The sequence below is a fragment of the Phyllostomus hastatus genome, unplaced genomic scaffold (genome assembly GCF_019186645.2).
Source record: "Phyllostomus hastatus isolate PE091 unplaced genomic scaffold, TTU_PhHast_1.1 phas_contig_86, whole genome shotgun sequence".
NCBI classification, from domain to species: Eukaryota; Metazoa; Chordata; class Mammalia; order Chiroptera; family Phyllostomidae; genus Phyllostomus; species Phyllostomus hastatus.
The window spans coordinates 50,024,937-50,041,662 of NW_025333977.1; the positions used below are offsets into that span (position 1 = coordinate 50,024,937).

A 16,726-nucleotide genomic window follows, 5' to 3' on the forward strand; every position below is an offset into this window, starting at 1 on the left:
ACAAACATTTAGAGAATTGGTATTATTTATTCCTTAAAATGTTTAGTATAATTCACCAGTGAACTAGTTTGCTGTTAAATTTTTGGTGGCAAGATTCTTAACTAAAAGTCCAATTTTTATGTATAAATTTCCCACACTACCATAACATAGTGTTAATATATAATATAATATAATACAATATAATATAGGGATACTCATCTATTTTTTTCATCAGTGATCTTGGATAGCTTGTAGTTTTAAAGATTTTTATCTGTTGTTTATAATATTCCACTATCCTCTTATTTACGGAATATGCAGTGATATGCCCCTTTATTCTTTATATTGATAATTTGTTTCTTCCTTTTTTTCTCTTGCTCAGTCAGCCTAGAAGTTCATTGCTTTTACTAATTTTAAGTAGTTTATTTCATTAATTTTCTCTACTGTTTTTCTGATTTGTTTCATTGATTTATGTTCTTTATTATTCCTTTCTTCTGTTTTCAAATTAATTGCTTTTTCTCATCAAGTTCTTGATGTGAAAATTGTCATTAATTTGAAACCACTCTCATTTTCTAATAAAGTGTTTAGTTCATATATTTTCCACTAACCACTGCTTTTGCTGCATCCCTCTGATTTTGAAATGTCATGTTTTAATTTTTATTCAGTTCCAAATATTTTGAACTTTCCCCTTTGACTTTTTCTTTGTCCTTTGGGTTATTAAAAGATATATTATTTAATTTCAAACTATCAGTAAGATTTCTGAGATATCTTTTTGCTGGTTTCTAACTTAATTTCATTATAGTCAGAACACATTTTTTTAATGCTTTGAATCCTTTAAAATTTACAGACACTTGTAAATCCAGTCTCTGTTACTTCATCATGGCTGAACACAGAAGTTCTAGAATGCCTCTTTTATTTGTAAAATTCATAAGTCCTTTGAGTACTTGTAAAGTACCAATAATACAGTATGGCTCAATGCTCCACACTTGTGAGTAGTAAAAAGTGGGGAGAGATCTGGTTGGTATAGCTCAGTGGATTGAGTGTGGGCCTGCAAACCGAAAGGTTGCCAGTTTGATTCCCAGTCAGGGCACATGCTTGGGCTGTGGGCCAGGTCCCCAGTGCAAGCCTCATGAGAGGCAACTCCACATTGATGTTTCTTTCCCTCTCTTTTTCCCTCCCTTCCCCTTTCGCTAAAAATAAATAAAATTTAAAAAATGGGGAGATATTATTTATTTGGAAAATACCATAAATTAAGACTTTAAGTAATATAAACAGGATAAAACTTTAGCTAACTATGTAGAGATTACTTCTAAATATTATGGTCTTATGCATCTTTGTGTTGTTAACATTTAATATGTTTTGCCATCAGTTTGTAACTTCTTAAGCCAAAGAGAGTATGTGTGAAAGTGGGGAAAGTGAGGTGTTTACAGTTAGAATCTATCTTTCAATTTCTGTACCTCACAGTTCTTCTAGACATTAACATTGTGAACAGTACAAACAAACAGGAATGTATAAAATTACTTTCAACATCTAGGAACAACAACCAAGTCTACTTAAAATACAAACTGATTTCCAAGACTTCACCTCTTTCTCTTACTATGTATGTAATACAGTATTTGTGGTAACCTTTAATTGCTGATAAAGAATACCCTGCTTAGCAGTACATGCAAATAACATCTTTGTGATTTGATCAAAGTGATCCCCAAGGGTATGCTGTATCTTAGCACATTAGTTTTCAAGCTCAGTGTAGCAGTAAACATGAGTTAAATATAGATTCATTATTAAATAATAAGTGACAACATTTACACTAACACCCTTTTAAAAACGTGTGTCTTTTATCACCTCAACTGAGTATAGTACTACTAATCAGTGGCTAATTAATTACCTATAAATCCCCCATATTTGCTTCAAAGGTGTCAAACTGTGTCAAATTCAAAGATGTATGTATTGCTGTCACCAGGCCAAATTAAATAATATGCTGTCACCAGGCCAAATTAAATAATAACGTCATTTGTGGAACAATCTTCTAAAAAATTGTGCAGTATGCTTCTAAATAAGTATCTCTTGTAAACAGAAGTAGTGATTCTCTTTATTCCTTACGCTAAAGGGACACCTGGACATGCTGACCCCGCCACTGCAATAAATTAATTTCTCTAGAAGGTGCTAATGATTGGACTTATATATTTCTCTAGCATTCAGCTGACATTCTCATGACCCCCAAAAAACTCTGGTACATATGCATGAGTATCACAATTGTTTACGAAGATCAGAAAAGAAAGTTGGTTTTAGTCAACATTTCAAAAAATTAAAAAAAAAAACTCTGTATAGTACTAAAATCTAGGAACATAAAAGAAAAGGTCAAGATACATAAGAGTATGTAACTGGAAGCAATATTTTTAAAAAATGTTATATAAATTATAAACATACTCCAGCTGACACATTAGGAGAGAGGGCTATTGATATTAACAAACTGTGATAAAGGGAAGCAGTAATCCAAAAAGTTTCATGTATAAATTGTAATTGCTTAATTTCTCTGGAGGTATGAGGAGTTGTCAGATGATCTTTGTTTCCTTTTGAAAATGGCTTGCTTATCAGCCTGACACTTTATAACTAAAGATTATAGCCTGAAAACCTGGCTATAAATCAAGCTATAATCCCATTAGCTTGCATTATAAATGTTTCATGTGTTTGCAGAAAAAGTAATTTTCAAAATTATATACTAAAAGAAAAACATAATTTAGTAATTTATCATTACTACTAACAATAGGTCACACAAAGTTTAACACTTTAATGAAACCTAGTCCCTTCAGGGCTACAGTATCTTTATGAGAAGGTCACCGAGGACCTACACTCAAGCATAATATCTCCATAATTAGTTTTTTCCATTAAGTATGAATTTCTGCATGCAAATCAGTCCTATAGTTTGAAAAGCTAATGTGAACAATATAATACCTAACAAAAGTTGATACTTGGTACTTGCTACGCACCAGGCACTTCTAAGTCCTTTACATGTTTTATCTCATTTAATTCTCACAGCAACTCGATAAAAATAATTGCTATAATTATTTCACTTTTCAGACAAGGACACTGAGCAGAGACAGATCAAGTAAAGTGCTTTGTCTGGCTTTAGGTCCACAGGCAGAACTGAGCCTTGTCGTCTGTGCTGCCACATCACATTACCCAACAATATTAACTCACAAACTAGACTTGCACTGCAAAGACAGCCAGAGCAACACTGAGTTTTTAAAGGGCTGGTCTGCAGAAAAACAAGTGTAAAAACTTTTGATTTTAACAGGATTTTTTGGGAAACAAAGAAAAATCTTGAACTGTAAATTGTAGCCTATTAAGTTTACTGAAAATTGAAGGTCCAGAAAGAAAAAAGCAAGTACCAAAATCATACAAAAAACTGGCATAATACTGGCGCACACAGGTGAGGAAAAATTCATATTTGTATGACACTGACAAGGAACAGAAAGTTATTGTAGTAGTAATTGAGAATAATGAGTTGATATTCAAATTTGACACTGTTTCAGATCTGATGAGTGGCAAGTGCCCCCAAGAAAAACATAGATTAAAAATTAAGACCCTCTGTTTAATTTTACCTTTTGATTTCGAGGTAAATCTTGAGCATTTGATGGAGGCTTATAATTCAGAACTAATCTTCTAAATTCCAAAAGATTGAATAATGACTGAAAAAGAACAACAATTTAAGAACTTAAGGAAAAATTCTGCTAGAAGAACTGTAAAAAATATGATGCATTTCAGAGATTTATTTTTTATAAACTCTACACCTTATCACAGAATTGTTGCAGTTGGTGAAAGGTGGACTACAGAGTCAGGCACAAATAACGCCCCTTTTTTATTACCAAATCTTTTATTACAAAAGAGTAAGCATGTAATTCTGTAACATAATTATCACACTCAAGCACACCATATAACATTTTAGGTGAAATGTTCAAATTAAAACTATAAATTATTACACCCATGTAATACCCTACCAACCACACTCAAGCAGGAGTTACTTCTGCCAGACCTTGTATTTTTCCCTCTGAGAAAAGTCAAATTACTTATAATTGGACATACTATTCTTGATCATTAACAAATATATTGTACTGCAAAACAGAAATTATACATGGACAACTCAAAAAAAAAATACTACATATTAAAAGCTTTCGTTATGTTATTCTGTGCTTACTATGCAGTTTCCTCAAAATAAAAGGTATACAAATGCAAAGTCTAGAACTTTTTAAATGTATTATGTTTACTATAAGTCATCTAGAGGTATCAATTCTACAAAAATATAGTACAAATAAATTTATGGGCCATATTCCTGGTAATGGAGACAGAAAGAAATGACATATTATCTCTCTATGTTCAAGAAGACACACAACCTAGAAGGAAGACAGATATATAATTATAATAATGTAAATGTGACTCTGAGATATACTAATATTGTTCACAGAGTGTATAATGAGAGCATATAAAAGGTACCCATGGAAAGGTTTCCTAAGCTGATTTTAAGCTATAGCTTGTAATTCATTAATGTCATCATAGTAAACACTTGTATAAAAAATTAAATAAAATATAATGGAAAATATCAGAATACATCAGACACAGAAAATTCACCAGAGTATTTTTATAAATTTCATTGTAGATATTTTACATACATGTATATGTAAAGTGTTTTACAATGCAAAATGTATTCCTTTTGTGAGTCACAGTTTATAAAGTTTGAAAGTCACTGTGCAGGAAGTGATAATGTGTTAAATCTAAGTAAAGATGGGTTAACCAACTTGACAGAAGATAAAGAGGGGATCCAAATCAATAAAAAAACAGAAGTTGTTGGGGTTTTTGGTAGTTAGCTGTTGAGAAAAGTGGCCCACTATAATATTTATAAGTATATATAAATATACATGTAGATTAAAGACCTAAATATGAAAGGAAAACTCTAAGTCTGCTAATAGAAAATGTTGAAAAATATTTTGGTTATCTTGTGATCTAAAAATAGTTCTTAACTAAATAATATGAACATATGAGACAATTCATTTATTCATTCATTCAACAAATGTTTATGGAGCACCCACTACATGCAAAGGAAGACAGGCAGCAAAGAATAAAATGTATCAACTCTCTGCCCTTGTGGAGATTACAATCTTATGGTGGCAGGTTAAATCAATGAGTAGATGTTATAAATCAGAAATAATGTGAATATAATAATGGCAGATCAAGATCAGAACCTTAGGGAAAGAGAAGCATTTAAATGCTATAGGAAAAAAGAGTTATAAGACAAAATAAGAACAGTAAGGGAAGCAGAGTATGAGATTAGAGAAAAAAAACAGAGTAGAAAAAAGCAAGGGCTTTCAAATATAGCTAAGTGTCAAAATAACTGCAGAACTTAAAAAAAAAATACCTTCACCGGAGGCCTTTCAACAAAGACATAAAGTACCACAGAATATTCTCATCAAAGAATCAAAGAAATTTCGAGAACACGGTTAATAATACTTCCAAAGGTTACCACATTCCAATAAGGTAAGGGCAGGCAAATAACCTTTGGATTGGGCATTTGGGATGTCAGTTTTCAGTTGAATGGTACATGAGGAAGAGCAGCAACGAGTACTGAAGAAATGGGATATAAGTAAGGGAGACAAAATATAGACTGTTCCTGGGAAGAATTTAAGTAGGAAAAAGAATACCGATAAATCAGAAGAGTTTCAATCCTACTTCTATGCTCTGGAGAACACTTTCCTTCTTCCTCAACACCCATTAGAATCTCCTCTGGTGTGGGTCTGCTGGTGATGAGTTATTTCAGCTTCTGCTTGACTGAAAATTATTTTCTCTTCATTTTGGTAAGATTTTTGCTAGTTACAGAATTGTAGATGGCCAGTTATTTCTTCTAGCACTTTAAAGATAGCATTTCTTTTGAGAAGTCAGCTGTAAGCCTTACTTTTGTTCCTTATATAGGTGATATATCTTTTTCATCTGGCACCTTTTAGGATTTTTCTTTTTGTCTCTATCATTTTTCCTGTTTTATTATGGTGTGCCTTGGTGCAGAGGTCTTCACGTTTATATTACTTGACTCCCATTGTTTCCTAAATCTGTGGCTTGATCTCTTTCATCAAGTTTGCAATATTGTTATCTCTTCAAATACTGTTTTTTCCCTTTTCCTTCTTTACTCTCCCCACAGAACCACAAATACACTGAATTCGTTGTACTATTCACATGTCCAAACTCTCTCACCTGTACTTCATGGCTTTAGTTTCAAAATACTCTTCAGACCAGTTGTCCAGCTGACTCGTTCTCTTCAGTTGTGTCTAATGTGCTCTTTTCTTAACTTATTAACTATAATTTTCAGTCCTAAAATTCCTATTTTCTTCTTTTTATAGTTTTCTACCAAGATTCTCAATCTTGCTTTCAAATCCTTGACCATATTAATAATTATTATAACAATTCAACTTTCATGTGTCTCTGTAGGTATATTTCTACTGCCCATTATTTTCCCTTAATTTTTGGACATATCTTACTTCCTTGCCATGACTCTGTATGATTTGAGTGCCAAGACGGTATGTGTGAGAAGCTGGAGAAAATGCAAAGTTCTTAGTATCTTCTAATAAGACTGGGACTATTTGATATCCCAGGTCAACTTAATCTAATCAGCTCTGAGATGAAGCTGGAATTCAAAAACTGTGAATTTTTTCATCATTTTTTATTATTTTTAATTCTCAATTAATCCAAGGTTCTTCTATCCCTTAGTATTCTGAAAAGCTAAGGCGTTTACTAGAGCTCCGAGTCTGTGCAAAACTGTGCTTAGCTTCCCTCCCACTCAGCAGCCACTTTGGGAATTGCCTCAAGGATAAAAACCAGCCCATAACATGAAGTGTATCCCCTGAACACCCTGTTTGTTCAGAACTTGGCCTCAAAACTCCTCCATTTTAGAATTATGTGATGCCTCCAAAAAGTTGATTTTTTGCTTTGTTTTGTTTTGGGTTCTGGCAAAACATGACCAGGTAGGTGATCTAAAACAACTTACCAAGCTATTACCCAAAGTAGAATTTGTGACCAACATATTCTGCATCATGTTGTGCAACAGATATAGCACAACATAGACATTAATTTTTTTAAAGTCCCAAACTCTTTATACCCTTAATCACAGTCATAGTGGTATTGGTCAACACATTCCTTCAGAAGGGATGGGAGAGGGTAATTGTCACTGCTGTCTAAATTGTGTTTGTGACTGATGCACACTGGAAGTAAGTATCCATGTATTCAGTCCAAAACTGACACATGACTGTTGAAGAGCACTTGTTAAAATGGAGTTTGGCTAGATTCGTGCAAATAACAGAGTTATGAGAGATGAAAGTTCAAATAATTTGTAGAAAGCAAAAGAACTCATGACAAGAGAGCAAAGGGATATATAAACTGCCTATAGTAGAGGATACCAAGGAGAAGCAAGATAAATTCTCCTAGGTGAATTATTTAAAAAATAGAATGGTATCATATAAATTTCAAGGTGAAGCAGGGAAAGCAGATGGATTAAAAGATAAAAGTCTGCATACAGAGCAATTAAATATCTATATCCATCCCAGACAACTACTTCCTCCTTCTTTGGGATATGGGAGATTTAGTCTTTGAATATCACTGAACCTTACTGTTTCAGGTTTAAAAAATCAGTCACAGTGCGCACCAGGGTAGAAAAAGGGATGAGATTCAGAGCTAACAAAAAGGAATACTAAGTAAAAACATGCAAACAAACCCCTCCCTTGTCCTTCCCCAATTCCTTTTCTCTAGACCTGCTTTGGAAAACTAGCAACCATGCTTAAGCACAATGAATCAGAATCCAGTCTGATTTTGAGGCAGAGAAATCTTCTGTGGTCAAAGACTAAAACAATTGAGCTGATACACTTGAGCATAAAGACCATATTATTGATAAGAGATGTGGGAGCATTTGGAAAATTTTAAGAATAAATATATAAAAATAGAAAAAATGGTGGTAAACTCCAAGAAAACAAAGGATTATAGAAGGGTAGTCCTAGTAAATCATTGTAATATTTACAAAGCCACAGAAAATGTAAACACTGACTACTATTTTCAACTTGTGCTATAACTATGTTGGTCAATGAAACAGAAGGCAATTCTAGGTGAAATGGGAGAGCTATATCCTTATCTATCTCAGCAGGAAGGCATGCCATTTATAAAAATGAAGATAACAGGAGAAACAGCTAGAACTGATTGTAGTTGCTGCAGGACTATTAGGCAGGCATGTTTAGGACAGATTATTGCTATTTTTCACTATAAGCCTTTTACTGCTATGAAATTCTTAGTCTTCTCATTGAACTACATATTTGGGGGGTTTTTTTTGGGGGAAAATGAAAGAAATAAAAGCAAGTAATATGAATTAACATGTTAATATATCCTTTTTTTTTTTTTTGGAAAATTTGCAGCATCTTTTCAATCCCATACATTATTAAGGTGATAGAAGCTTCTTAAGTCTTCAGTTCTACCATAAATTATATATGGTCCTTTTTTGGTTCATTCATTCACTCATTCAGTAATTACATAATGGGCTCTTCCAAGGAGTCAGACACTGTACTATATTCTGGTACAGAATTACCTAAAGATGTGTTAAATACCCCCAGGATGTTTGTATTTTAGTCAACCAGAAATTACTTGATTTATGAGTATGGTGAATATGAAAAGCTACTTAAAACAGAATAGACTTTAAAATTACAGTAAAAAACAAAATGAAGTGATCTTTAGACAAAGTATTTTTTCCACCCATAATTTTCCAAAATTTAAAGCTTAATGTTTTTCCATACCTCCAAAAATCAGTATCTTAATACTTCATCATAACTCAGCTTTTTCAAGGTTAGAAGTTACCTCTAGGTGTGCAGGTTTCTCCAAAAGAAGAAGTAACCAACCCCAAGCGCCCCACACTTGCCTGGGAGTGCTGTAAAGCCCTGCTACCAGTTAAGCAGCAGATAAAATTTTAAATTAGTTAAAACTACCTCAACTGTTCAAAAGGATAAGCAATTTTCCCAATCCATTTCCCTTCAAAAAAAAAAAAAAAAACCCCAAAAATTTGAAATGGAAAGGAAAAGCTAAGACCAGCAAACACCAAAGTAAAATCAAATGAACAATTCTTTCAAATTTGAAAATTAAGATATTAAGAGAAGTTTATCCCATGAAAACAAACAGTGATTCTCCTCAAATGTATTATTAATTTAACTATAATTTCAAATGGGTCTTTCTTACAATATGGTATGGAGAAATAAAGAGAACTTATTCTAAATAACAAATATTGAATACTTGCAAGTGCTTTCTTTCTTCTTACAGTTTTCTAAGAGAAGCTTCTAATCAATGCACCTCATTTACTGGCCATAATAGTGTAGGAACAGCGTTTGTTTGCCCAAAGACAGGCAGCAAGGCATGTTCATGAACACTCAGATCACAGCCATAAAACTGTGCTTCCCACTTTAAAATGATGTCTGAATTATTTAGATTGGACAATGAAGTGCAAAAGCCTCACTAATAGTGAAAGTAAAGTAAAGCAATACAGTCTTAGAGACTAAAATAGCAAATAAAAGTTTAGATACTGTTGGCATGTAGCTAAATCAATGCATAATCAAGGCTGGAAACAAAAGTATTACTACAGATTTACATTATGCCAGGTATTCCTTAACATTTTAATGGCTTGGGAAATAAATAATGGTATATTAGTTATTAACTAATGTATACCAGAACATATTAAAGAGGTGCAAATCCAGAAAACCAAAGGAAATCAAATTGTATGGCATTATGAGTCAGAAGTAAAAGGGGAGGGGGCTCAAAATTATACTACTGAAGTAGGAAAAAAGTTGAAGTACTTATTAATTGCCTAGAAAATACAATTAGCAATTTTGTAGAAAATGTAAAAACCAGTTAGTTGCTTTAACATAGTATGCAAGTTTATGCAGTCATTTTATCGGTTTGGAAAGCTACAAAATGAAGAGATACTTTTACTATTAAAAAGCAATGACATACACATCCAATGATTTAAAAAGTAATCATTAGGAACATTAATAAACTGAATTCTACCTCATTAGGAAAGTAAACACAAAATATTTTCTTAAAGGGTAAAAAATTAAGAGAATGTTATTATCCATATATTATTTCATTTACGGAGATTCTTTAAGGTTTTACAACCTGATGGTTAAGGTTATCAATGTCTGAGAATGGTAAAGAATTTGGTAACAGTCATATCACTTAAAAGCTAAAAAATAAAAAGAAAAACTAGTCAAAATTAAGAAGAATATGGATATCTATGCATACAAACATTTTTCATTTTAGAATAAGGGTCTCAGGAAACATTTCATTAAGGGCTTTACAAGTTAGGGGGAAAATGTGTTATTAATCTGTACCCTCCTCAAATAAAATGCCTCCCTTATATTAAAAATAATATGTAAAGGATGAAATTCAATGAACAACATTTTCTATTATATACAAATAAGTCTCATCTGTCTGGTTTCAAATCTTGATTACGTCCTTCCCTAAGTTTGCAAGGAAATTCATACAGAAATGTTTTCTTTACACCCTGATACCAATTCCTAACAGCAGGGAGGGAGAAGAAATTAATTCCAAATAATACCAAATAAGGCATAGGTCATACTCTATGACCTATGTTCAAACTCCATCCCAGGAGTGAGGAACAAAGAAGGATGAGGAATGCTACAATCTCTAAACTAATTTGTTAGAGAGCATTCTGAAACCTCATGCAGTTAAGTGCTCAGTATACAACTGAAGAGAAACACAAGCCCAACTCACTTTCCCATCAATTGCTAATATGCCCACCAAATAAGATCTGCATGAAGATCCTTACCTGAATGACTGCACTAAACCAGCAAGTATTGCCAACATTCTTTAGTCCAACAGGAGCTTTGTCTTGTCTTTTCCTGTCATAAGGGTTTCGAGAATCCCTCCAAACTTCTGTAGGTGTCTTCTTTAAACATGCTTTGTTTTCTGCTATGCTGGCTTCGAGAACTCTTAAGAGGAGAAAATAAAAAAAAAAAACCCTAATAATTTAGTGTTGTACAGTAGAAAATAGCATAAACTAAGCATTTTAATAACTTAAGCTTTAGATAATATATTTGGGGAAGTAATACTTAGAGCTATCTTTACTCAGTAGAGATTAGTTTTCTTTAAAAATATAGCAGTGGTAATGCCAAAGGATCCAGAGGCATGCAGCATTTTTTTTTCCCTAAGAAAAAGGCAATTCAAATGTAAAGACAATGTTTGTAATAGAAAATATGTTAAATTACATTTCAATAAATTAAAGGCTTAGTACCAGGAATACAGCACCTAGATAAGTATTCTGAGAAATCACTGTATTAAAGTGCATATTAACAATATAACAAAATGACTAGTTTTTAAATGATTAATCATCAAGAAAATACTAAAAACAGAACAAAATGCATTTCTATGACTCTGATCATTAATTTGCTTTTCTATAAAGTTAAGGTAATTCTAGGGTTCCTGTCAATTCTAGAGACCTCTGACTCTATGACAGCTAAACAGAGGAAGAGAATTCTTATGTATTTGTTTCTTTACCCAAAAGTTTGCCAAAGGAAAAACTTAGAGAAATAATATCGATGTATCAGAATAATAAAAGAGTAACCTCTTCAAAATAAACTCACTTAGAGAATATCTTAAATACATCTAAACATGGCAAAAGCAACGCTACTCTGCTTAATGATGTTTTCTTGCAACAACATGCTGCAGAGCCCTAATTCCCACCTCTGAACTGACAAAGAATATTTCCTGCTCAATGCATGTGTTACTTACTATTCTAAATAAGCAAAAAAAAAAAAAAAATTTAGGTGTCTTAATCACATTTTGTTAATTACAAAAACCTCAGCAAAAATGAAGTTTTCCAACTTTGGGGGTTCACCATCTTTATCCTAAAGATTTTACCCTACCAGATTAATGTCAAAATAATATACCATATTCCTTAAATATGGAGAAAAGTAAATGATTCTTTTACCTCCAGCAGCATTATTTACAACATGACATTGGATACAATGCAGTAAGATTCCAAGTTATTACTCAAAATAATGTGTGAATATAGGAGAAAGTCTTTCTTCGGAAATAAATTTTTAAAAGCAGGTAACAACATGTTAAAATGTGAAGATCAAAGTAAACTCACATATTGAAAAATAAATAGTTTACATCTCTGTCACTATTAAGAGTGATCAAACACCACCAATAGGCTTTGCATAATATCAACTCTCAAATGCAACCTCAGCCACTGGAGGCTTTTCCCTCAACTATTTACCACTAAAAAACACCATAACTCCTTGGAAGGTATTTAATTAGGTTTATTGGGGCAGAAGAAAACCAAAATTTATACAGAACATCCCATTGTTACCAGGAACAAGCTTTCAAGTACATGAGGGGGACCTAAGAAGTCAAAGAGCCAATGGAGACTTCCTATTGTCCAAGGCTGTCCAGTTTGGCATAATATAACACAGTAATAATAATGATGAACTGGAACAAACTGAATTTGTATGAGGCAACTAATTTATACTCAAAAGAGAAAGTTAATGCATAGTACAAAAAAGATAAATACAACACAAAAGACTGCTGCATATAAAACAGTATGTTTAGTTTTTATTGACTTTTATAAATGGGAGTGTTTTCTTTTGAAATTTTTATTCCCTTTGTAATGCATATCTATATTAAGAAGTATAAAGAAGCCTTATTGCCATCCTGGTAATTAGAGATGAGTAACCTAAAACAAGGAGTGAGTTCTGGGAAAACTAGCAGTGACACCATAAACAAGAGAGAATTAGCAGCAGTGGTCACATATGGGAGAGAGAAGAGGCATCTAACAATTTGTATACATACTAGTTGGCTTGTACAACAACCACTTAATAAAGGACTCGAGAGTTTATTCTTAAAGTATAAACTTATCAAAAGTCTAGAAGAATTATAATCAATCCTGAATCTCCTGGTGGCTGAACCTCAATCATTATACATTTTGAACTACCAGTTATAATAAAATACTAATAAGAAACAAACCCTTCTTAATAATGCCAACAGGCCAGATCACATTTACCAAAGTGATTAGGCCTTGGGTCACACAGACATTATACAAAACCTGAGAACACTTAATTTCCACAAAATACACCCAATCTGCAAAAATTAAAATCCATATATGCCACATGAAGTAATAACAAAGAGAGGTGCAGCCTGAAGACCAGACTGAGTAAAACGAGGTCTCATGTCCTGCAGGTGTCACCGACCCATCCCAAATCTCCATCTAGACTGCGCTGAGGTAGTAATATTCTCATCCAGATCTGGTTAAGGTTACCTAAACTCATGAAGTCTGTTTTTTCTAATGTTTCCAGACAGTAATTCCTTCAACCTCCTCTTCTGCCCCTCTCCCACTAAAACAATGCATCTCTTCATTTGTACGTGTACATACAAATGATGGAATGTAAATGTTACCTTAATGTAATGAGGCAATGAAAATGTTTTAGTGCCCTTGCCTACTCTCCTCCACAGGACTTGGGAGAATGCATGGCCTCAAATGTACTTTCTAGTACCAAGCAGCTTGCATGCACTGTTCGTGTTACTACCCCACAGAGGAAGTTGGAAGGGGAAGACACCATCTCCCCAGCATTCCTATATACCTTTCTTTACAGAGTCCAAATTAGGTACACACTCTAATAATTTGATCAGGGCTCAAGACGTACATGCTTATTGCTCCTCAAAGTCACCTAAGATATAATGACTATCTGTTTCCTAAGTCATATTTATACCTGGGATGTCATATATAAAAAAGTAAATATTCATGTAACTCTCAATTCACTTATTGGGTAGATAGCATCAGACACTGATTCTTAAAAACAATAGGTTTACTATAATATTCCCTAACCATACCACATGGTAAAATTATGGCACTAAAAGATGGTGAATGAAAGAACGCTATGACTTTGTATAGTCTCTTTGATTTGGAGATTATTTATATACATCTAACTTTTTACCACCAAAACATGCTTCAGTAGGTTTCTTCCCCCTACCTCCTCCTGGCTCCTAAAGGACTTAATGCTATCACACTAAACCAAAAACAGCTGTTAATCAACCCATCCATTTTCAGCATCTGGAGGGCAGAAACACAGATTTTTCCATCCCAGGAACATATGTGATAAGCAGTAGTAGGTGCTAAATAAGTGTTTAAAGTAAATGGGTGATTAAGATACCTCATCGTTATTTTTCTTAAGCAAAAGCCCAAAGTATTTGTTGCTCAAATGCTACTCTATTCCCAAATCCTTTGTTCCCTTCTATAGTCCTGTACTGTCATAATGAATATAAACTTTCCATAACGCTAAGTTCTACCTAAGGGTACTTTTCCTGGCCTCACAAAAGAAAAGCCGGTTGTACAACCCAGGCTTTAAGGTTTAAAGTACACAACAGCTACATTCCAGGTATTAAGGTTGCTGGTAGACAGAGAGGTGGGTGGGGAAACACTGCAAATCTCAGGAAACAGTTCAGACGTAGCTTATACCAAAATGCAGCATGCCAAAAGGCAATCCCAAAAGCCACAAATCAAAACTCACACCCCGCCATGCTTCACATGCTTTCTTATCTTCCCAACACTGGTCATGACCATGGCATTCAGTATTATCAAAATATAAAAAGATGACAAAATGTTTGCTGTCTCTTTTCCTTCCACATACTACACTGAATGTTTAAAGAACCTATTTATGGTATATGTTCATCTTCCAGTTAACCTTTGACTGTACCGATTGTGGGTCTTGTTTTATTTGTTTTGCGTTGTTACTTAAATTGTATTACAGCAGTAATGTTGAAAATATCCCATTTAGATCACCTAAGTCCATTTTGAGGAAGCATCACACTGCAAAGCATGTGTTTCATTTAAGCTACTGTATGGACTGACCCACAGAAGAAGGAAGGCAGGGAGGGAGGGAGGTAGGAAAAGAGAGGGAGAAACCATCATGTTGATTTCCTTAAAAAAATCTATTGTTATTTTCATTGTTATTTATAGGGATCACACTAAACCCCTAAATCAATTTAAGGAGAATTGACGAGTTTTACAGTGTTCAGCCTTCTACTTCGTGAAATAGAATGTATTTCCAATTATATAAATATTCATTAATCTGAATATTTAATAATTTTCTTCTTAGAAATTCTTGCACATTTCTTAATAAATTTATTGTTAGTCTTTAATAGTTTTGCATTATGAATTGCTTTTTAAATTTTTACCTTCTCAGTTGTTCTTATATAAGACATAAAATTTTGTGTGTATAGTGATTTTCAATTAACATAGATAGCTAGATACATTTTTTGGTAAGAATATTTTTTGAGAAATAATGTACATGTAATAACATACACAAATTTAAATATACAGATCAGTGACATTTCTTACATATGTACACACCCATGTGACCACCACCCAGAACAAGATATAGAAAATTTCCATTATTCCAGAAAATTCTCTCGTGCCCTTTTTAGATAGCAGTGTCTGCTCCATCTCCCAGTACACCATTCTGACTTCTAGACATTTACATAAATGGAATCCACAAGAGTTATTCTTCTAGTTTAACTTCCTTTTACTCAATGTGTTGTTTTGAGGATTCCTGCACATTCTTGCAAGTACCAGGAAAATGTTTTCCACTTTCTGCTCAGCATTCCATTGAATGAATAGATCACCATTGCTTACTATTCTGCTTTTATGAATATTTGTTTTTTTAATAGTTTTTATTATCAGTAAAGCTACCATGCACTAGCTTCTCAGGGGTCTATACCTAGGAGTGGAAATGCACAGTATATGTGAAATTCATTAGAAATTTTCAGTTTCCCAAAGTGATTATACCATTACACATTTCTACCAACAGCACATGATACTTCTAGTTGGTATACAAACTCACCAACACTTGGGATTATCAGTCTTTAAGCCATTGTGACACACAGCAGTGACTGTTCTTTAATACAATGACTCATCAAGCTTGCATCACCCAGACTGCCACCACTGCTGCAATCTATCATTGCACCCAGCATGGCAGCATGCCCACAATCATATACTGAGTACAAATTAAGGGACTCATGTTTCTGACCCAGAGGCTACTACTGCATTCAGGCATGTGACCTCTGCCAACGGCTGACCTGTTTCTTGCAGTGAGGAAGGCCATACTGTATGAGTTGTGGCTCTTGCCCACTTTTGGCAGACTTACCACATTGGATCTTTGACCACTTCCACCCCCGCCCCCTACAACCCTTCTTAGAACTATCAGTGGTACCTCACAGTTGCTGACACTTTTTCTAGCGCGAGTACTGCTGAGAGTATTGCTGTTCAAGTGTGATCAGCCAACTCTGGCCACATCCTGGTGGCCCTTGAAACTAATCTGTTTCATATTTTCAACTTCTATAAACCATTTGTAATCTGATGATGGTGTATGTTTTTACATAAAAACCATTAAAAAACAGAACAATAGTCAAAATATTCAATGGACCTTCTGTGCTCTCTACCATCCTCACAAATCAACTTAAAAAAATGGTAATTGTTTCCCTCACCTACTTCTGTTCCACAAACCTCCTTAAGGCAGTTCTACGTCACAGCTGCTTCCTACGTAATGATGATGAAAAGGGTGGGAGTAAGAGATATCTATTTTAAAAATACAGAATTTTATCCTTTTCATTCCCCTAGGCTGATCTGGTTGGTAAACCTTGTAGGTGGCTCCCAAACTTAATTCCAGTT

The 16,726-nt window shown here is 33.7% G+C and overlaps 1 protein-coding gene across 6 annotated transcripts in view; it reads right to left on the minus strand.

Moving 5' to 3' along the window:
• USP25 (ubiquitin specific peptidase 25) overlaps positions 1 to 16,726 on the minus strand; it is a 126,804-nt gene that overhangs the window by 70,577 nt on the left and 39,501 nt on the right. For all 6 annotated transcript variants that reach the window (XM_045851126.1, XM_045851124.1, XM_045851122.1 and 3 more), the window contains 2 exons: positions 10,829 to 10,991; positions 3,579 to 3,665 (listed from right to left, as the gene is read on the minus strand). In XM_045851126.1, the coding sequence (XP_045707082.1) occupies positions 3,579 to 3,665; positions 10,829 to 10,991 (250 nt within the window). The remainder of the gene's footprint in view (positions 1 to 3,578; positions 3,666 to 10,828; positions 10,992 to 16,726) is intronic.